The sequence below is a fragment of the Talpa europaea genome, assembly GCF_964194135.1.
Source record: "Talpa europaea genome assembly, chromosome: 12".
NCBI classification, from domain to species: Eukaryota; Metazoa; Chordata; class Mammalia; order Eulipotyphla; family Talpidae; genus Talpa; species Talpa europaea.
The window spans coordinates 41,443,935-41,465,833 of NC_140079.1; the positions used below are offsets into that span (position 1 = coordinate 41,443,935).

Consider the following 21,899-nt stretch of genomic DNA (forward strand, 5'->3'; position numbering starts at 1 on the left):
CCCTCTGACTGGAATGTTCATTTTTCCTGGCAGGGCCCTGACACTTTGCCCATTAATTTGTATTCCAAAAGGGAAGGAAAGAAATGTAAGAAGTAAATCCTGCCAGCTGGGCAGGCTGGAGGGGCTGTGTTGGGACCAGGAAGCAAAACTGCCCCAGCTGGTTTCCTGCATGAGTCAAAGAGGCACAGGGTGCTGTGGGGGGCCAGTGGGACCCTCAGAAAGTTGGGATAGGATGGACAGAGATCTGGAAAGCTGTATGTCCCCCATCTGATCCTCCAGCAGCCCCCTTTTACCCACAGGGTTTGAGAACATGTGGGTTTGGGGTCAGGAGCTGTGGATGCCTAGACAGTGAGCTCACCACAGGCGGATAAATGTGGCTTGCATTTCCCTGAAGTGGAGCTCACTGGCTACACTAAGGAGGGAGGACACAAGGGTGACTAGAACCCTCCTCCCAGCCTCTCCTTTCCTGAAAGTGTTGGTAGGAAGGGGGAAGGCTTGAAATTGACCTAGGAATTCTTTCATGGGACACCCCTATCCTTCTAGAGGCCTTTCATACTGACAATCTTGAGGATGGCTGTGTCTCTTTCTCACCTGCAAAGTGGGAGCATCACAATAGAATGTTGGTGTTTCCCAAACTGCATTTGATCCCCAGCCACAGTGACAGGTCCACTCCTCTGGGGTTTGAACGCTGCCCCTACCACTTCCGGCTGTGGATCCTGGGCAAGCCACTTGGCCTTTCTGTGCCCAGGTTTTCTCATCAGTGAGATGGGGTAGTAACAATATTCCTATCTATTGTTAGAGAAAGAATAAAATGAAACATCCTCACCCTGTGATGACCCTTTCTCTATTCCTCCTAAAGTCAACACATTGACCAGGAGTGACCTTGAATCAACATCTCAATGTCTTGGGATGCCCACTGCTCTCAGGGACAGGGACATGGCTTAGTTGACACAGCTACACGCCAGATGCTGAAGGGAGCTGCTGGGAAAAGCTTGACCCTGGGTTTCCGTTTGCCAGGGGAGCTCCTGAAACAGGGTTAGCTGAAGCTCTCCCTACCTCTTCCCCTAACCCATTATTTATATTCCTTCCATCTATCTTTGCCTCAATTTTTTTTGCAAGAAAGGGAAGTTTTAATGAGTCTCTAACCTCAGAGCAGCTCCACCTGACTTCCTCAGGCAAGGATTCCCCTTCCAGGCCTCAGTCTTTTTGACTTAGAAATGGAAATGTGGGCCTCCTGGTGGCACAGGGGTTAAGTCTTAGCAATAAGAAGCTATCCACAGCTATTCTATCACCCCACACCCACCCCCACACCTCTGGCCTACACCCTAGCTCTTGTATGCATAAATAAATAAAAAATAAATCTTTTTTTTAAAGTTTTATTTATGCATACAAGAACTGAGTAAAGGCCAGAAGGTGTGGAGAGGTGAGAGGATTCACCAGAGACAGAGCAGGGAGGAGAACAGGCAGACTGACCTAAACACACTGCTGAGGGGAGCAGAAGGCGAGGAGAGGTCAGCTGGGCCATATGGGTAGCTCTCTGGCCAATCAGGGATTGAACTCGTGCTGCAGAGGATGTGGACAGCTTCACAGCACTGTGCTTAACCCCTTGTACCACCAGATATGGAAATGAAACACACATTTTTCAGCTTAAGCTCAACTTGATCATATACCATATATCTGAACACCTGTAGCATTCTATAAGCCGTCATTATTATTCTTTGTCGTTGTCATTGTATGGCTGTGGTTTCTCAGGACCACCACACTGCCCATCAGAAATTACAAATGGGAGCTCCATTTGTAATTTTAAATGTCCTGATAACACATAATAAAAATATAGGTGGGAATTAATTTTAACGATATATTTATTTAACCCAAATTTCTCTGAATTATCACATCAATATAAAAATTCTGAATGAGAGCCCTCCCTGGTGGCTCAAGGGGTTAAGGCACAGCACTATGAAACTATCATCAGCCACTGCAGCACAAGTTCTATCCTTGGCCAGGGAGCTACCCACATGGCACCACACCCCACCTCTTGTATGCAAAAATAAATAAATCTTTTTTAAAAAGAAAGTAACTGATATTTTATTTAATTTTTTTAAAAAGATTTATTTATGCATCCAAGAGCTGGGGTACAGGCCAGAGATGCGGGGGTTGAGAGGATCCACCAGAGACAGAATGTGAAACAGAACAGGCAGATTGACTGACACACACTGCTGAGGGGAGCAGCAGGCAAGACAGGAGAGGTCAGTCTCGCCATGTGGGTTTCTCCCTGGCCGGCTGTGGATGGAACTTGTACTGCAGAGGCTGCGGATTGCTTAAGTGCGGTGCTTAACCCCTTGCGCCACCAGGGAGGCGCAGAAACTGATACTTTAGCAGCTCCCTTGCCCACTTATGACTACACAGGTGCCTCTTTCTCTCCTTTTCCTAATAAACCTGTCCTTTTAAAATGTTAAAAAAAAAAAATCTGCCATTTTAATAGGTCAAAAATGGATGAAGATCAGCAATTTTATATTATTCACGTAATATGCAGGACAGAGAATAGAACGGGGGTGCACCTCCCATGAGAGCTACGAACGGCTTGCGATTCCCCCACCCCGCAAAGCATCTAAAGTTGACTCCGCACTCGCCCAGAGAGACTGAGACAGTTCATCTGGTCACACAGCCCAAGGGTGGAGGGGCGGAGCCCCAGGAACCCGCCCCTCCGTCTCGCTCCCCGGCTGAGCAGAGTTGATTGTCCCCTTGCGGCGCCCGGAAGCGACCCTCAGTAAACAAAGCCGTGTGTGGGCGCAGCCCCAGCTGCCCCGGGCGCGCTGTCCAGCCCGAGGGGGCGGGGGAGGAATGTTGTGAATGAATCCAGGGCCCGCCCCGAAACTCCGCAGAAGGCCTGCGTCGCGGGGGTCCTCCAGCTATGATTGGTCCCTGGTGTCCCGTGATTGACAGCGCCTCTCGCTGAGCGCTATGATTGGGCTAGCTCGAAAAAACAGGCAGCATATCCAACGAATGATAAACGAGAGCTTGGACAAGGGTCTGGCAGTACAGCCAATGGCGAAGGAGGACCTCTGAGGCCGAGGGGGGGGCCAATGGGGAAGGGCGGCGGGGGCGGGACGACGGCAGAGGATAAAGAGGCGGCCCAGGCAGCTTCATTGTTGTGAAGAGTCTTAAAGGGGCCGCATCACCCGGCCGGCCCGGCTCAGGGCGGGGGTGGGTGCGGCGGGGGTCCGGTAGCTGCGGAGCGCGGAGAAAGGATAGGAAAGCGGACTGGGGGTGTGAGAGCCGGTGAAACGGATCGGGCATCGGATCAACCCCTTCAACAGGGCCCGCCCCGGCCCCGGCCCCGGCCCAGCCGGATGGACCCCCCCGCGGCCAAGCGGAGCCGGGGCTGCCCCGCGGGACCGGAGGAGCGCGATGCCGGGGCCGGGGCCATGCGTGGCCGGGGCCGGCCCGAGGCGCTGCTGGACCTCAGCGCCAAGCGAGTAGCAGAGAGCTGGGCCTTCGAACAGGTGACCGAGGGGGGAGGGAGGGAGATGACGCACCCCCTGACCTACCCGGACACCCCTTTTCTTCCTCCTCCCCAGCCCCCATTCTCCGGACCTGCCCACTTCGGAGACAGCTCCTGAGATCGCCAAGATCCCTAACCCTGCCCGAGACACCCCCCCACTTCACTCCTAACCCTGTGGCCCATCCCCAACCCTTCTTCACCATACCCCGCCCCCAGCCCAAGATTGAGCGATGCTCTCAGTTCCCTGATCCCAAATCCGAACGCTTCTCCCTCCCCAGGGTCCTCTCCCAACCCTGGGTACCCTTCTTTTCCCACTTTATCCTCATATCCCAATTGGGGCATCCCATTCAATCCTCCTCTATCCAACTTCTAGAAGTTGCCCTTGCTTGGAACACCCCTGATCTCAGTCCCTAGAGACTCCCACTCCCCCTTTCTTGACCTCCATATGTCTGTTTTTCACACCAGTAGAGGACACCCCCATTTCTGTAAATCCCAGCTACAAGACATTAAGTTCTGTCATCCCTCCCTCCCTGCCCTCCAGCCTCTGGAACCCACCTGTGCCTCGGAAACCTTCCTCTTCTAGATCCTTCTCTCAGGCTCAGCCCCTTACATACACACACCATCCCACACAGAGTGCACCTAGGACCACCTCTTTACCTGGAGTTCCAAGCCCCTCCTGACTGGCTATGAGGATTACTCAACTGTCAAGACCTTCCTCCCCCCACATCCCAAAGAGCACTCTACTTCCCCCTAACCCCACCAGCCTTCCCAATCTGTCCACAGGTCAGCAGCAGGAGCAGGACCTAGGTCCCCATACTTGGACAAATGTACCTGGAACCCTTCCTCAATGGCTTCTGGGGATTCTCCCAGAATACCCCAAAACTTGGGCCCTGGAAGTCCCCTCTCCCAGCTCTCTTGTGAGCCCCTGAGGAACTGGGAATGTTGTCTGGACCTGTCCAAGCCTTCTGATGGCCCCATGGGCTCTGCCCTCCTCTGGCCTTGGCAGGAGGGGAGGGTGTTCTTTGCACCCTTTCTGGAGTGTGGGTATTAGCCAAGTATGGATGGGGCAGGCTCTGATTCATGGCCTGGAAAATCCCTCCTTAGTCATCTGCCAACTGTCCCCAAGGCCTGAGCCAGTCACTGGCCCTCCCACTTCCCCCTGAAACCCAGGCCCCTTCATTGTGTATGAGACACCCAGAATAATCTTAAAACTATCTCCAGGGCCTCCTTATACCTGCCCCGTCTGTGCTGGGTACTAGGAAAGTTCATGCCTGGTAGAAGCTGTGAAATCTTCTGCAACTCTTAGGAAGTTGTTGATCTCGTTCCCACTTTGAGGAAATTGGGGCACAGAGAGGTTGAGAAACTTGCCCAGGGTCACCCAGCCAGTGAGTAGCAAACCCAGATTGGAACACAGGCTCAACCAGCTCAGGTCACTGCCCAGAGCCCACAGGGAGACCAGGACAGCCCTCCCTTCCCTGGAGCCCTTCTGGGGAAAGGGACTTGGAAAGGGAGGGAACAGAGCCTGCCTTGGGTGTGGGAGCTTTCCAGCTATGGGACCCTAAACAAGTAGATTCACCCTGCCTCTGAGCCTCAGATTCCACTGACTGTAAAATGGGGTCATGATTAGTGTCATTGGACTGTTACTGTAAGAATTAAGGGAAATTGCACATTTAAAGCATTTCGCTTAGTGTGGACTAAGAAAATGTATTCCTGATGATTATTGCCACTTTAGTCTTCTTTTCTCCTGCCTCCTCAAAGCCTGGGAGGTCCCTGGGATCTGACGTCCAGGAAGGAGAATGCAGAAAATTCTAGAATACTATTGCCAGGTGTTATTATAAGCACTTTGTTTATAAAAATGCATATTTAATCTTCACCTACCAAGGAGGCAGACACTGTTAACATTTCTGTCTCACTGTTGAGAAAACTGAGGTGAAGTGACTTGCCCAAGGTCTTACTGCTCATAAGTGAAAAGCCAGGATTCTAATCCAGATTTCTAACCCAGCAACTCTTCCTCTAGGTTGAGGAGCGGTTCTCCCGGGTTCCAGAACCAGTTCAGAAGCGCATTGTGTTTTGGTCGTTTCCACGTAGTGAACGGGAGATATGTATGTACTCGTCTCTGGGCTACCAGCCCCCAGAGGGTGAGCATGATGCCCGGGTGCCCTTCACCCGCGGGCTGCACCTACTGCAGAGCGGAGCTGTGGACCGAGTGCTACAAGTGGGTGAGTGCTTGCCTCCCACCCCTACCAAAGAGGCCAGGAGGTCTAGAACCTGCTTGGAGAAGGGGAATTAGAGGGAGGCCTGAGCCAGGGGAGGGGAGCTTCCAGACCTCAGGCTTCAATACTCAGGGAGGGTTGTATAAGATATTATCAGTTCAAGATCAGGGATCTGCCTAGACCTCAGGCAGTGGACTCAAATGGTGTGGGGGGGGAGAGACAAAGAGAAGATGGTGAACCAGAAAGTAGGGGAAGACAGAGCCTAGAGTTTAGGCAGAAGACAGGTGAGGTTATTCCTCACCTCCGGGGCTTGGGGCCTAGAGGTTGAGAAAGGGCAATGAAGGAAGGTCCTGGACCTCAGACTCCAGGCCCAAACAGAGTTGGGTGCGGGTTATACACTAAAGGAGAAAGGTTGTAGAAACCTAGCACAGCTTAGTTGGAGGGGTGGGGGATTGATGGTGAGACAGGGCAGAGGGCAGGTCCACGGTAGCAGCATCAAGGAACAATCGTAAGCCAGAGTGAAGGGAGGGATGTTCCAGACCTCAGGCAGAGAGGCCCAATGATGCTTTGGCCCTGTGGTTTATAGCAGAAGTAAGAATGATCCTAGACCTCAAGCCGTGGGGGCCAGGTGGGCTTAGATCTCTGACAGGGAGACTCAGGTGGAGTTTAATATCAGACTTACAGAGCCAGCCAGATTAATATCAGACTTATAGAGCTGAGGGATGGTTTTAGAGCTAAGACAGTGTGGCTCAGGTGTCAGTCTAGGGTGTAAGTTTAGGATCAGCTTGAGGGGTGATCTTAGATCTCAGGCAGTGGGATTCAGGTGAGAATAGGAGATAGAGGTTTAGAGCTCCCTCAGACAGTGGGAGTCCAAGGGCAGCTGGGGAAGGTTATGAACCAAAAAGAAAGGAAGGAGCTGCAGAGACCAGGTTGGGGGCGGTGGTGAGGGAGAGGGGAGGAAAGGTTATCAACCTCAGGCAACGGGGCTCAGAGGGGACCAGTGGAGGCTAAGCCAGAAAGGTGAGACTCAGAGCATCATATTTCCCCTCGGGCCGTAGGTCATGTCTCCCAGCTGGAGGCTTGGCCGAGGTGATCCTTCCTGAACCCTGTCAGCCTAGAGGCCTCCTTGCCTGGACATGGCCCAGCCGGCCACCTCTAGCCGGTATGAGGAAGCCGCCATCTCCCTGCATGACGCAGCCAGGGCCCGCTGGGGCCTGAGCTGCCCAACCAGTCGGATGAGACTGGCATCTGGGCTCCCCAGGGGCCAGGGAGGGGCAGGGGGCGACAGGGTGACCCGGCTCCTAGCTTGTCACATCAGCCCCTCACTCCGAGTGTCATGGCACTTGGGCTTCCCAGGAATTGACAGGGCGCCTGGAGTTAGTGCTGTATCCGTGGTAAGCCAAGGGCCAGGAAAACCATCTTGGACCTCATGGCTGTGATAATAATATTTATAATTGTGTTTATTTAGGATTTATTGCATACCAACAGCATTCTAAGCATTTGCCAAATACTAACTCATTTCATCTTCATTAGAAACATGTAAGGAGGATGTTACTGTTCATTCCTATTTGACAGGTGAAGAAACTGAGGCACAGGGAGGTTAACTAACTTGTACTAGGTTACTCAGCTGGGTTTGCACCAGGTTTCATTGTGTACCATGGTGCCTATCTCTGGGGTGACAAAGCTCCAGCAGTTTGCCTTTGATCTTAGGGTTCCACTTGAGTGGAAGCATCCGGGAGCCAGGGGGCCCTGGAGAGCCTGAGCGCCTCTACCACGTCTCCATCAGCTTCGACCGCTGCAAGATCACATCTGTGAGCTGTGGCTGTGACAACCGAGACCTTTTCTACTGTGCCCATGTGGTGGCCCTGTCACTGTACCGCATCCGGCACGCCTGCCAGGTGGAGCTGCGGCTGCCCATCTCTGAGACGCTCTCCCAGATGAACCGGGACCAGCTGCAGAAGTTTGTGCAATACCTCATCAGCGCCCACCACACGGAGGTGCTGCCCACTGCCCAGCGCTTGGCCGACGAGATCCTCTTGCTGGGCTCTGAGATCAACCTGGTGCATGGTAGGGCACCTGGGTGGCCTGCCCCAGAGAAGTGTGACAGTACAGGCTTCGTGTGCTTTCTGGCTCACCCTCCACTGGTTCCCCAGTTCAGAGCCTCCCCACTTGCCATGCAGCAGGCATTTGTCATGTCTTGGAGCCCCTTAATCCATGAGTGGGATGAGGAGATAACTATTCTCTGATGCCCAGGTCACATACCTAAATAGCATCAGATCCTGGATTTAATCTGACCTTGGGCAGGTAAATGGTTGGAAATCAGGCAACTTAGGCCTGAGTTTAGGGAACAGGTGGGAGATGGAGTCTAGGGTCGGGGTGTCCCAAGGTCACAGGAGCAGGCCTGGGTGTGGGTGGGTGGATGGCAGGAGGGTATGTGTAGATATTAGTGGGAGCAGAGGTGGGAGATAGACCAGGTGTTAGGAGATTTGGGAGGGTTTGGGGCTACAAAGGGGATGTGTTGCCCAACTGTAATGGTGAGACGATGGAGTAGGATGGAGGGTAGATACGTGGGTGAGTAGTGGGTGGAGGCATGATGGATAATTGAGGGTGGGATGGATAGATATAGAAGACATTCATGGCGGGAGGTTGAGGTAAGCTGACAGTATTGAAAAATGCATGGAGTGAGTGGATGGGATGATTAAGTAGGCTGACAGGTGAATAGGGAGTTAGTAATTGGCTGCAGGGTTGGGTGAATGGGCTTTGATTGAGGGGTTGAAGTGAACTAATCGTGACAGACAGATGGAGGTGGTAGAAGATTGGAAGGACCATGGGTACATGTATTGAGGGTGAGTTGATGGGTACATGGAAGGTCTGTATGTGTGGACTCGGTGTATGAATTGAGTGGGTGGGTGTTTTGTGAGAGATGCATAGATGGACTAATGAGGTGGTGGGTGTTATGGGAGGCACATATGAATGGATGATTTGATGGGGAAGGGCAGACAGAAAGTTAGGGTTAGGTGGATAGATGGAGAGCACAGTTGTGTGAGTCAGTGGATGAGTAGATCAATTGGTATTTTGAGTGGTTGGTACTGATGACTTGGAAAGACAAATGGGAATGGCAGGTGGATGAATGGGTAGAACATGGGAATTGGTATATAGGTAGGTAAACAGGTGGCATTTGGCTAGGGTTGATGATGTACTGGTGATCCGATAGGTAGGTTATGGATGTGTGGACGGATCGGTGCATGACATGGCATGGGAGTGGGGTAGATGGATAGAGAGATGAATGGTTTGGATAGATGGGTAGGTGTTTTGGGTGGCATTGACAGATGAATGAGAGGGGAGATGGGTGTTTCAGCTAAGAAGGGTGAGTAAATGGATGGATGAATTAGTGATGTTTTAGGAGATGGGTGGGTAGGTAAACGGTTGGATAGAGAGATGGGTGAGTTGATGGATGAATAAGTGAGTAAGTAGATGGATGAGCAGGTGATATTTCAGGTGGGATGGACAGATAAATGGGTCAGGGACAGGTTGGTGCTTTGGGGTAAGATGATGGTGGTGAGGTGAACAGATGGATAGGTAGATGGTGGGTATTTTTTCATGTGGGATGAATGGATGATAGAAATTTGGGATGAGGGCCTCCCTGGTGGCGCAGGGGTTAAGACGCAACCTATGAAGAAATCCGCAGCCACCGCAGCACAAGTTCGATTCCCGGCCGGCCGGCCAGGGAGAAACCCACATGGTGGGACAGATCTCTCCTGTCTCGCCCGCTGCTCCCCTCAGCAGTGTACTTAGGTCCGTCTGCCTGTTCTGTTCCCCACTCTGTCTCTGGTGAATCCTCTCACCACCCCGTGCATCTCTGGCCTGTACCCCACTTCTTGTATAAAAATAAATAAATCTTTAAAAAAAAAAAAAGAAAGAAATTTGGGATGAGTTGGGTGATTTTGAGGACTGGACAAAGGCAGTGATGCTCACCCCATCCCAAACTTTCCTTCCATCCTTGCAGGTGCCCCAGACCCCACAGCAGGTGCAGGCATTGAGGATGCTAACTGCTGGCACCTAGATGAGGAGCAGATCCAGGAGCAGGTGAAGCAGCTGCTGTCCAATGGAGGCTACTATGGTGCCAGCCAGCAGCTGCGCTCCATGTTCTGCAAGGTACTGTCTGCAAACGCAGGTGAGGAGACTGGAGAGCCCTGGTGCAGGCAACCGCCCTTCCTTACCACCCTGTCCTGGCACAGGTGCGGGAGATGTTGCGGATGAGGGACTCCAACGGGGCCCGCATGCTGATCCTCATGACTGAGCAGTTCCTGCAAGACCCACGCCTGGCCCTGTGGAGGCAGCAAGGAGCAGGCATGACAGACAAGTGCCGCCAGCTATGGGATGAGCTCGGTGAGGCCCAGACCCTGGAGCTTGGCACACACCAGGGGCCCCCGGCTCTTCCCTGCCCTGAGATTATGGTCTGTCCCCTGAATTTCTGATGTAGGAGGCAATGGCGGGGTAATGGCAAAAAAAAATGGGAGATTAAATACCCCCCCTGATGTAATTGACACTTAAGAGAGAGAGATGAGAAAACATAGTTTATGCTTGAACAGCATGGGTTTGAACTGTGAAGGTCCACTTATACGCAGATGTTTTTCTTTCCTGAGTTCTGCACTCAGGATTCCACCAACCTCATAGGTCAGTGGGTTGAACCCCCAGAACTCGAGTATACTGAAGGCCAACTCTCCGTTCATTCTACATGGATTTTGACGGGCGGTGGAGGGGGAGGGGAGTGGGGAGGGGGGTGTTTTTAGTGCCCCTATCCTCTGGGTTGTTCCACGGTTAACTGTATGACAAACCCCAGAGATCCATACACATTTTCCATAAGGGCTGGGCGAGTTGGTAGTGCGTGCTTTCCTGGCCATTTGTCACAGCCACACAGTTCTGTCCATTGTGGTGAGAAAGCAGCCACAGACACATGAGCCAATGGTCATGACAGCAGCCAAGAAAACTTTGCTTATGGACAATTTATTTTTTGAATTTTGTGTCATCTTCAGTCACAAAATACTCTTTTATCTTTCACCTACCTTTTAAAAAGGTGAAAATAAAGCTTAACTCACAGACCACTCAAAAACAGGTGGCAGGTTTGATTTTCTGCCTGGAGAATGGTATGCCCACCTCTATGACAGATGGTAATAATAGCGGGAAAAACAGCAAGAGGCATATGACAGCCTCAGTTTGCATCCTGTCTTCCAACTTCCTAGCTGCAGGACCTCAAAATGACTTTACCTCTCCGTGCTTTGGTTTTCTTACCTGTAAAGTAGAGACTGTTAGCGGCAGAGGCCCGAGGTGTGGGTGAACAGAGTGCAGCCCAGATGCAGCAGGCACTGTGTAAGGGCGAGCAGCTACTGTTGGCATGAGTATGAACCTCCCTCTGTACCTCCCAGGGGCCCTGTGGGTGTGCGTGGTCTTGAGCCCCCATTGCAAACCAGAGGAACGAGCCAGCTGGCTCCAGCTGCTGGGCAAGTGGAACAAGCTGGACGTGTGCCCGCTGGAAGAGGGCAACTACTCCTTTGATGGGCCCAGCCTGCAGTCCCCCAAGGCCCTCAGCCCAGGTAGGAGAGGGATCCCTGCCACTCCCTGCCAAACCATCACCACTGCCTGTAACCAAACTTCTGGGGACAGCTAAGGGGGCTCCCAGCCCTTGCCTTCTTCCCTGTTGGGAAGGAGGGAGCACCCAGGATGGGGGTGGGGTGGTGGATATCCTGAAGGACAGGAAGTGACATGTTTACAGCACCAGTCGTTCTGGGCTGGTCTCCTGATCCAGCCTCCTCATGGCTGACTGAAGAGAGGCAGAGCTGATGGGAGACAGATAGAGGAAGAGTGAAAAAGGAACAAGAGGATTGGGAGGAGAGAGGGAGAGAGGAATGGAGTATGGGGAGAAAGATGGAGGAGTTATTCAGCCTCAGTTGCTTGAAGGTCTATAATCGTTTTTCCACCACATGTGTATGCATGAACACACATGCGTTTGTGTGTTTGAATGCTGTTAAATGACTACTGTAGGAGCTTGGGGGAGTTTAGACACACCCATCACTGTGTCCAGAACCTAACCAAGCTGACACTTGGTGGGGAGAGTTGATCACGCCCAAGGGCACCCTCACCCATGGGTGCCTCTCCACAGGCCTGGAGGAGGAAGAAGAGGAGGAAGAGGAGGTGGCAGCAGGTTCCCGCCACACAGTGTTTGGCCGCGCCCTGCAGGCTGGGTCATTGCACTGGAGCGACACCCACTTGCAGAGGATCCTGGCCAGTGACTCCTACAGCCCCAGTCTCACAGGCAACATGGGCAGCGACAAGCCAACCTCTGACCCCCAGGGCCGCCCACTCTGGCTGGGTGAGCCCTTCCCCACGGCCTGTGCCCGCGTGGACACCCTGCGTGCCCACGGGTACCCACGCCAGGCCCTGCGGTTGGCCGGCGCCATAGTCAACACACTGCGGCTGCAGCGGCGACATCAGCTGGAGAGCTACAAGCAGCAGAAGAAAGGTCGGTGTCCACACGGCCTGTCCCAGGGGCTGCGGGTACACTTAGGGTCCCTCCGGGAAAACAGACAGGATCACTGCAAGTGTTCTGAGCAGAAAGGAAGTTAATACGGGGGGTTGGAAACTTCCAAAATTACTGAGAGGACTACAGGATTGAAAGCAAACCTGCTGCTGGTTCAGGAACTTGAATTCAGAACCACAGGCCTTCCGGTAGCTACAGCCCCCTTGGGGGGCAGTTCCTATGAGGATACCAGGAACCTACTGGCAGAACTTCATGTCTGTGCCCAGTGGACAGCCGCATTGCTGCTCACAAGGGGGTACACCAGCCACAGACCTTTAAGCAATCTGGCCCCAGTGTGCCAGAAATTTCAATTTTCCAAGAAAGACCAGAAATGTGGTAGATTATTTGAGGAGGGATTTACTGATTTTTAAACATGGGCAACAAATTCAAATTTGTATTATTAAGAAAAAATAACACTGTACGGCTGCAAAAAAAAATGACCATGTTTGTAGACTCACGTGGGGGCTGGGAGAGGCTACCAGTTGTGTTCTATTATAGGGGCAGTAGGGTTGGGTTAATAGATTGTTACCAGGAAATTGAACATAAGGCCCAAGAGGAGAAACATGGAGGTTCTGGAACCCAAGCAGAGCCCTGACCAGCCTGGAGGAGGTGAGAGCTAAGCTGAGATGTTAGGATGTATAGGGAGGGAGGGAGGAAAAGTGTTCCAGGTAGAAGGAACAGCATGGGCAGAATCCCACAGGCAAGAAAGAGCAGGGCTTGTGGGAGGAGGTAGGAGGATGGGCTTCCATATGCTGCCACATATCAGTTCTTGGGGACACTGGAAGCTAGTTGGGCTGGAGATGGAAAGGAGTAACACTGGTTGGATTTTTAGGAAGCACCAAGTTTGGTCTCTGTTTCCTGCCAGGCCTGGGTCTGGCCATGGAATAGGAGGCCAGGACTGTAGAAGGGTGGGCTGCTGTCTGTAAGGATATCAGCTGATGGGCAGCTGGTGGGTGGGCACTGGGAGGCTAAACTGGGGGTTGGGAGAGGAAGCCCCACCCTAGGGGTTAGGCAGGTGGTTGGGCATTGAGCACTTCTTCCTGCCTGCAGAGCTGCTGCAGAAAGGTTCCACTTGTATCACCAACACGGAAGGATGGGTGGGCCACCCCCTGGATCCCATTGGCTGCCTCTGCAGGGCACTCCTGGAAGCCTGTCGCTTGGAGGAAGAAAGCCTCGCCCTTTACCCAGGTACCTACATGGGGACCTCTAGAGGAGGTGGGATGACTCCTGGCCCAATACCTCTGGCAAACAAGGCCACAGCCTTTTTCACATCCCTACCTTTCTCTGTGCTCCTAACCTAGGCCACATCCCCTGGCCAGTGCCAGGAGCCAATTGACATAGCTTTAGAAAATGAGGCCTATCTGCTGGTAAAAGGCAGACTCTCACCCCCAGGGTTAGTGTAGGGAGTTGATGAGCTTCCCTAAACCACTCCCCCAACCCAAGTCTACATGCTTGAAGTCAAGGGCCACTGGGGTCCCAGAAAAGGGGACTACCCTTCAGCATCCCTGGTACTTGTCTCCCACAGACTCAGGCTCTGAGAAGCGGAAGGTGGCCTACCAGCATGTACCTGTGCCTGGGAGCCCTGGGGAGTCCTACTTGGCACTGGCGCTGGAGGTAGCACTGCTGGGCCTGGGGCAGCAGCGGGCCCTGCCTGAGGGATTGTACGCCCAAGACAAGGTGGTACGCAATGAGGAGCAGCTGCTGGCCCTCCTGGAGGAGGTGGAGCTGGATGAGCGGCTGGTGCAGGTGCTGCGTAAGCAGGCCGGGCTGCTTCTGGAAGGTGAGTCCTCACCCCATGGCCCACCTGTTCACCAGTGGCCTGGTTCAGCTACTGGACCAGGAGGCCCTGATCCTAGCCCTTCCTTCTGGTCTCTTCTGTGACCTCCTACCTTGATGGTTCCTGAAAGGTGATGTGTAGACTTCCGTCCTGCTTCCCTAACACTCCTGACCGCCAATAACTGCTACCAGTGGTAGCACCCCACCCCGTTCCACCTTGGAGCCAGTGAGCTAAGTTGCTGATGCTCATGCACATACTGGCCCACCCCTGCTCTCCTGAGTTTCATTGACTCTACCCTTGGTTGCCTTGTAAGACCCTGCCCCTGACCCTAGAATGAGCCCCCCTGCACCCTTTGGCCCAATCCTGCTCTGAGCGCCCCACCCAGGGAAATTTTGCAATCTTCCAGAAGTTAACCTCAGTTTCAGCTCTGCACCCTCACACCTAATCCCAGCACTTCTATCCTGGGATTTGCCCATCCCCCACTTAGAGCCTGGGGTCTAAGCAGACTGGGGGGTGGCAGGGGTGAGCCCGCACCTGGGAATTACTCAGGCTATCTTGGCAGGGGGTCCCTTCAGCGGCTTTGGAGAGGTGCTGTTCCGGGAGAGCGTGCCCATGCACACCTGTGCCCGCTACCTGTTCACTGCACTGCTGCCCCACGACCCCGACCTGGCCTACCGCCTGGCACTTCGAGCCATGAGGTGAGGCCAGGAGGCCAGGAACTCGGCCCATGGAGCTGGGTAGGGGTGGGGGTGGGAGGCAAGCTTGGAGCCCAATTCTCTCCCCTCAACTAACTCAGCCTGGTTAATTCAATCTCCCTCAGGCTGCATTCAGGCTGCCATGTAGCTGCAGTGTCTGTTACGTTTGAATTTGAGGATCATCTACGCGATACAGAATTCAGAGTCCTTTTCTGGGCAAGGTTATCTCAACCTCAGGGAGGCGGGCATTGTTGCCACTTTGTTGTCTAGCCTGCCAGAATCTAGCTTTCTGCAAACGAATCATTTAGAAGCTGAGAACCAGTCCTCCTTTCACATCCATTCTCAGCCTGTGCCTATTTGTACCACGTTTCCACTCACCGTGGCATCTTAGATTCTGCCCTATTGCATGGGGTACTGTAGCCACACACCATAAAAGAGTCAGTCTGAAGCTGATGATATTTGTACTATTTTCAAAAAGTCGTTGCAGTGAGTCACTTTGTTATTTCTGAAATACACCAGCGTGTCATAGAAGCAGAAGTTTTTTTGTTGTTTTTTTTTAAAGATTGATTTATTTATACAAGAACTGGGGTACAGGCCAGGTGTGCGGGAGGGTGAGAGGATTCACCAGAGACAGAGCGGGGAACAGAACAGGCAGACTGACTGAAATATACTGCTGAGGGGAGCAGCGGGCAAGACAGGAGAGGTCTGCGCACCATGTGGGTATCTCCCTGGCTGGCTAGGGATTGAACCCACACTGCAGAGGCCGTGGACAGCTTCACAGCGCTGTGCTCAACCTGCTGCACCACCGGGTAGGCCCTCACTTTGACTTTTTCTTTTTAATTTTTTTAATTTAGTTTTTTGCGTAGATGAAATGGGGTATAGATAAGAGGTGTGGGAGGTGAGAGGATTTACCAGAGACAGAGTGGGGAACAGAACGGGCAGACTCACTGAAATACACTGCTGAGGGGAGCAGTGGGCGAGACAGGAGATGTCTGCTGTGCCATGTGGGTAGCTACCTGGCCGGGGATCAAACTCAGGCAGTAGAGGTGATAGCCCTGAGACTTAAACCCTAGGCCACCAGGGAGGCCCCTTGACTTTTTTTAATGGTTAAAAAAATCAGAAGAATATTCTGTGAAACCTGAAAAGTACTATGAAATTCAAATATGGGTGTCTGGAAATATTGGCCCAGGTAGCCACACTCATTTGTTTACATGTTCTCTGTGGCTGCTTTTGCACAGCAATGACCCAGTTGAGGACAGATCACCCACAGAGCCAAAAGGATTGGCTATAAAGCCCTTTGAAGAAAAAAGGTGCTGACCTCTAACTCCATGGCTCGTTACCCAATATAATCTTCTAAATAGCCTATTAAAATGAGTATGTTGGGCCTCCCTGGTAGCACAGGGATTAAGTTTCAGCACCATCAAGCTATCATCAGCCACTGCTCCTGAGTTCAATCCCTGGCCAGGGACCTAACCCACATGGCACAGCAGACCTGTCCTGTCTTGCCCACTGCTCCCCTCAGCAGTGTATTTCAGTCAATCTACCTGTGCTTCTCCCCACTCTGTAGTGGATCCTCTCATCCCCCACACCTCTGACCTACAGCCCAGTTCTTGTGTGCATAAATAAATAAAAAAATATTTTAAATATATATATATATATATATATATATATATATAAAATAAGTATGTTTACCCCATATGCACACAAGTAGGTTTAAATGTGTCCAGAGTTACTGAGTGAGGAAATTTTGATATTTTCAACCAGAATAGTCTTGGCTCCAACCACATGCTGTTGATCCCATCTAACAACTTAGAAGACTTTTCTAAACACAAAATAAATATACAGCAATGTGTCACTTAATGCTGGGGATATGTTTTGAGAAATGTGTCATTAGGCAGTTTTGGCATGTATACAACATTAGTAGTTTTACACACCTGGATGACACAGCCTGCTACACGCTTCGACCACATGGTGCCGCTTACTGGGCCACTGTCGTATTTGCGGACTGTCATCGATGGCAGCCTCACTAAGCGGTGGTCATAAACACCACCACACAGGACATCTCGCACACATAGCTTCTCTCTTCCTGGGTGCCCAGGTCTCTGCTGTTCCAAGGGAGGAGGTTTTCCTAGAGAGATTGGAGACTCTAGCCTTGCCCCATGGTGGGCTTCCTTCTCCCTCACCCTAGGCTGCCGGTACTAGAGACAGCGTTTCCCGCCGGAGAGCCTCACCCCAACCCACTGGACTCCATCATGAGCAACCGCTTCCCACGCTGGTTTATCCTTGGCCACCTGGAGACCCGCCAGTGCGAGCTGGCCTCCTCCATGCTGACAGCTGCCAAGGGTGAGGACAGCAGCTGCCCCCACCCCCCTGTCCTGTTAACACTTTCCTCTCCCTCCTTTCTATCTTTTTCCCGAATTCTACCAGTTTTCTTGAATGCTTTGCGCATGTCCCAGGCACTGTCTCAGGTGCTACAGATGCAGCAATGAAAAAAACTCACCATCGCCATGCCCTGTGTTGTCACATTCTAGTGAGGCAAACAGACAGTAGCCTTGGTAAGAAAGATAGTCATGCGGTGAGTGAGAAGCTTCTTAAATGCTACAGAGGGGACAGAAGGTGGGGGAGGCGTCATTTAAACAAAGACCTGCAGGTGAGGGCACAGCCATGCCGACATCTGCTATCTCAGGCAGCTTGGGCTGCCATGTGAAATACCCATAGCCTGGGTGGCCTAAGCCAGACATTTATGTTCTTGTGTTTCTGGAGGATCAAGTCCCAAGATCAGGGTGTCAGCCTGGTCAGTTCCTGGCAAGTTCCAGGGCTCTCTTCCTGGCTTGTGGACAGTCCCATTCTTGCTGTATCTTACTTGGTGGGGGTCTTTTTTCCTCCTTTTATTAGGGCATTAATCCCATCTTGGGGACCCCACCCTCATGACTTCATCTGAACCTGATTGCCTCCCAAAGGTCCCACTCCCTAATGTCATCACATTGGCCGTTAAGGCTTCAACGTATGAATTCTATGAGGATACAATTCAGTCCATAGTATCTGAGAAGAGCATTCCAGGCAAAAGGAACAGCCAGTGCAAAGGCCTTCTGGTTGAACTATGCCTGGTATATTTAAGGAATAGAAAGGAGGAGCCTGGTGTGGCTGTAATGGAGTGACAGAATTGTAGGGTCTGGGCCAATGGTGATAATAGTAGTAAAAGCTCACATTTGTGTAGCTCTTACCACATTAATGTCTTGATTAAGTGTGGGCTCACCACAGCCCTGTGAGGCAGGTGCCATTGCAGTTGTATTACCCATTTTACAGATGGGACCACCGAGGCAGAGAGGTGAAGCGACTTAATCAGGGTCACACAGCTAGTGAGTGACAGGTCAAGGATTTGAACACTGGCATTCTGGGTCCCAGATTCTCAATGCCCTTGACAATGTGGGGTACAGGAGGTTGTAAGGTTACTTCTTCCCATTGGAAGGGGGATGGCAGAGGAGAAAAGGGATCCAGGACACTCCGGATCTTCACACAATTGTCACCAGGTCTCCCTCCATGCTTATACATACACTGTGTGAAGGAATCTTCGTGAGCAGGTCAAGCAGGGGTTGGGCACCCTGTGACAGCTGTGCACTCTGCACCTCCCCTGCCCCTAGGAGACCCCAAATGGCTGCACACAGTACTGGGCTCCATCCAGCAGAATATCCACTCGCCAGCCCTGCTCTTCAAGTTGGCACAGGATGCCTGCAAGACAGCCACCCCAGCCAGTGTACCACCCGACACCACCCTGCTGGGCATAGCGCTGGAGCTGGGCCTGCAGGTGAGGACCCCCCAGGAGGACGGGGTGGGGGGGGTGGAAGGGAAGGGGAATGCTTCCTGAAGGTGGAGCCTGAGTGAATACCACCTCTGGGGAAGGTCTAGATATGAGCCCACACCTGGGTGTGGGGCCTGGGGTGAGCCCTGCCTCAGCTCTGGCCTGCAGGTGAGGACTTCTCTGTGTGGGGCCACTGAGGGGCAAGGGCTGTGATAAAAGTCCTGGGGCTGAGGGAATGTGCTCCCCTGTGGGGTGGGACTGTGACTGAGGGACTCAGCAGAGAGCCTGAAGATGGGAGTCTGCCCTGAGAGTAGCTAAGCAGCAGGAGGGGTAAGGGCCCTGCAGGTGAGTGAGTGAGCCACAATATGTGGCCTAGGGTGCTCATAGTAAGCTCTGTGGGTGGGTGGGGCTGAAGCTGAGAGGCCAGCTTGCCAATAAGGATCTTTCTTGGGAGTGCAGCCTGTAGGGACCACTCCCCAGAGGGAGGGACCCCCATTGAGGGGCATGAGGGAAAACCCTGAAGGTGAAGAGTCACCTCTGAGGGTGGGGATTGTAGCTGAAAATGACATAGGTGGGTACCCCAGTGTGGGCAGTCCTGCAAGGGTAAATCAGAGGCCAGCATGAGTACAGACTGTAGATGAGGAGACCACTGCAAGGTATGGGACATAGAAGGGGCAGCACCCTTGAGGGCTGTTTCTTAGAAAGAGCAAGAAACACCTTGGGGCAGATTTGCAGGAAGCTGATAGGACCTTTCCATGTAAAACTGGCAAACAATGGGCCTGCAGGAGGCAAAATTGGCCTCTTCAGGGGTTGGAGCCTTGTTGGAGGTGGAAAGGAGTTTCCAGAAGCAGACAAGACCTGCTAATGGGGTGAGGCAAGCTCCCCTCTGGGGAGAGACAAACTTAATGTAGGTGGGAGCTAAAGAGAACATGTGTTTTTGTTTCGGGCTACTGAGGAAGAATCTGCTGACATGAAATATGGAACTTTCTGGAAAAAAGAAACAGGTTGTTAGGATCTCAGAGTAGCACCAACAATAACAGTAACAATAAGTGACTAGTTGAACACTTCGAAGCAATAGGCACTATCCCAAGAGCTTTGCCTATACAGCTGTTTTTATAGTTCTCACAACAACCCTTTGAGAATAGATGTTATTTTATCCCCATTTTGCAGATGAGGAAACTGAGGCCCAGACAGGTAAAACCTCTAACCCCGATTATATGGTTCATTGACTCAGCAGCTTAACTTCCAGGTCTTCTGAGGCCCTTCAAGATCACTGACCCTCTCCAGGAGCCAGCCTAGGGTTTTTCTGGGTGACCCCTCCTCTCCCTTCTCCCACCCTGCAGGTGATGCGGATGACCCTGAACACTATGACCTGGCGGCGGAGGGAGATGGTGCGCTGGTTGGTCAGCTGTGCCACAGAAATCGGTGAGAGTCCTCAAGGGACCTGCCACCCATTTCCCTGTTGCTGTTCAGGTGTCACTGAGGGAACCCAGCAGGCACGAAAGAGAAGCAGATTTTTCCCTGACTCTAGTCCTTGCTCAGAGCTAAGCCAGGAGGGAATGTCAGGGAGGGGAATTGAGCTTGACAAAGAACCAGAGGCTGGCCAGGCTAAAGTGCTTGGGGAAGGGACACTGGCTTCAGAACTTAGCTCCACCCAGTCCAGCTGCCCCCTGCCCCTTTGGGAAGGTAAAGCACCATTTCTGTTCAGCACAAGGTGGAGGCACAGGGGTCTTCAGCCCTGACTTGTGGGGATGGCAGTGTCTGTGTAAACCCATGCACATATGCCCACTCCCCTACCCTCCCACCCTTTCCTGACCAGTTGCACATCTCCCCTGCCCCAGGCCTGCAAGCCCTTGTGAACATCATGCAGAATTGGTATTCTTTATTTACACCGGTGGAGGCGGCCACCATTGTGGCAGTGACGGGCACCACTCATGCCACACTATTACGACTTCAGCTAGATGCTCCCCGGCGGGAGGAGCTCTGGGCCTGTGCCCGAACTCTGGCCTTGCAGTGCGCCATGAAAGACCCTCAGAACTGCGCCTTGCCCGCCCTCACCCTGTGTGAGAAGAACCACGCGGCTTTTGAGGCGGCCTACCAGATTGTACTGGATGCAGCAGCTGGAGGCCTGGGCCATGCCCACCTGTTCACCGTGGCACGCTATATGGAGCACCGTGGCCTTCCTCTGCGTGCTTACAAGCTGGCCACATTGGCCCTGGCACAGCTGAGCATCGCTTTCAACCAAGACAGCCACCCAGCTGTCAACGATGTGCTTTGGGCCTGCTCACTCAGCCATTCGCTGGGTCGCCACGAGCTTTCGGCCATTGTCCCCCTCATCATTCGCAGCATCCACTGTGCCCCCATGCTCTCTGACATCTTGCGCCGCTGGACCCTCTCAGCACCTGGTCTGGGCCCCCTGGGGGCCCGCCGTGCTGCCAAGCCACTGGGCACTGACCGGGCGCCTCTCTGCCAGCTCCTGGATGCAGCTGTGGCAGCATACATCACCACCAGCCACTCCCGCCTCACACACATCAGCCCTCGGCACTACGGCGACTTCATCGAGTTCCTGGGCAAGGCCCGTGAGACCTTTCTGCTGGCACCTGACGGGCACCTCCAGTTCGCCCAGTTCTTAGAGAACCTCAAACAGACCTACAAGGGCAAGAAGAAGCTCATGCTCTTGGTGCGGGAGCGTTTTGGCTGAGGGGCAACCAGCAGGTGGGGGTGATCCCGCTGCATGCCTGCCTCTTGGGCACCCGCTCTTCAGGGCCTCAACGCTGTAGGCCCTTGTGGCATTTCAGTATTAAGTCAGGGAAGGATCCCGGCAGGAACTAAGTGGTCTTGCCATCTCCCCCACCCCAAGCCCAGCTGGAGATGAGAGGCAGGGGGTGGCATCCTGCCATGTGCGTGCCTAGGAGTGTTGGAGCCAGTGTGTGAGACGCAAGGATCAGAAGCCATAGCACCACCTAGAGTCTTGGAGGGGGGTGTGTGCTTGGGCAGTTGGTGTGACCCCCACCTTGGAAACCCCAAAAGCAATAGGCAATCTCCTCCCTGAACTTGTAGGCCCGGCTTGGGCTGGGGGGTGGGGTGCATGGGGAAGCTGGGAGGTAGGACTTTCCAGAAACCTGTCCTCATTGTCAATGTAGCAGACACTTCCTGCACCCCACTTTAGGTGGCCAGGGGACTTAGGTTAGGGCATTGAAAGCTCCTTTTGTACCCTCCCCTCACTGCCTCAGGGTCCCCATCCCTGCCCCCTCCAGGCTGCCCAGCTGGGACCAATGGCTCATCCCAACTGAAGGATTTGAAGAGGCCTCAGACCTCGACCACATACCTCATCCC

The 21,899-nt window shown here is 52.9% G+C and overlaps 1 protein-coding gene across 2 annotated transcripts; it reads left to right on the plus strand.

Moving 5' to 3' along the window:
* Window positions 1-3,350: 3,350 nt before the first annotated feature.
* On the plus strand, window positions 3,351-21,264 carry ZSWIM4 (zinc finger SWIM-type containing 4; the record flags this gene model as incomplete). Of its 2 annotated transcripts, XM_084251113.1 has the most annotated exons (14): window positions 3,351-3,503; window positions 5,520-5,721; window positions 7,426-7,782; window positions 9,722-9,870; window positions 9,954-10,104; window positions 11,142-11,309; window positions 11,876-12,235; window positions 13,343-13,480; window positions 13,818-14,072; window positions 14,632-14,767; window positions 16,953-17,107; window positions 18,406-18,569; window positions 19,907-19,988; window positions 20,405-21,264. In XM_084251113.1, the coding sequence occupies 14 exons, from the start codon at window positions 3,351-3,353 to the stop codon at window positions 21,262-21,264; spliced, it is 3,330 nt and encodes a 1,109-aa protein (XP_084107239.1). The 2 variants fall into 2 exon arrangements, with proteins under 2 accessions (XP_084107239.1, XP_084107240.1); XM_084251114.1 differs by lacking the exon at window positions 11,876-12,235.
* Between the last annotated feature and the right edge of the window lie 635 nt (window positions 21,265-21,899).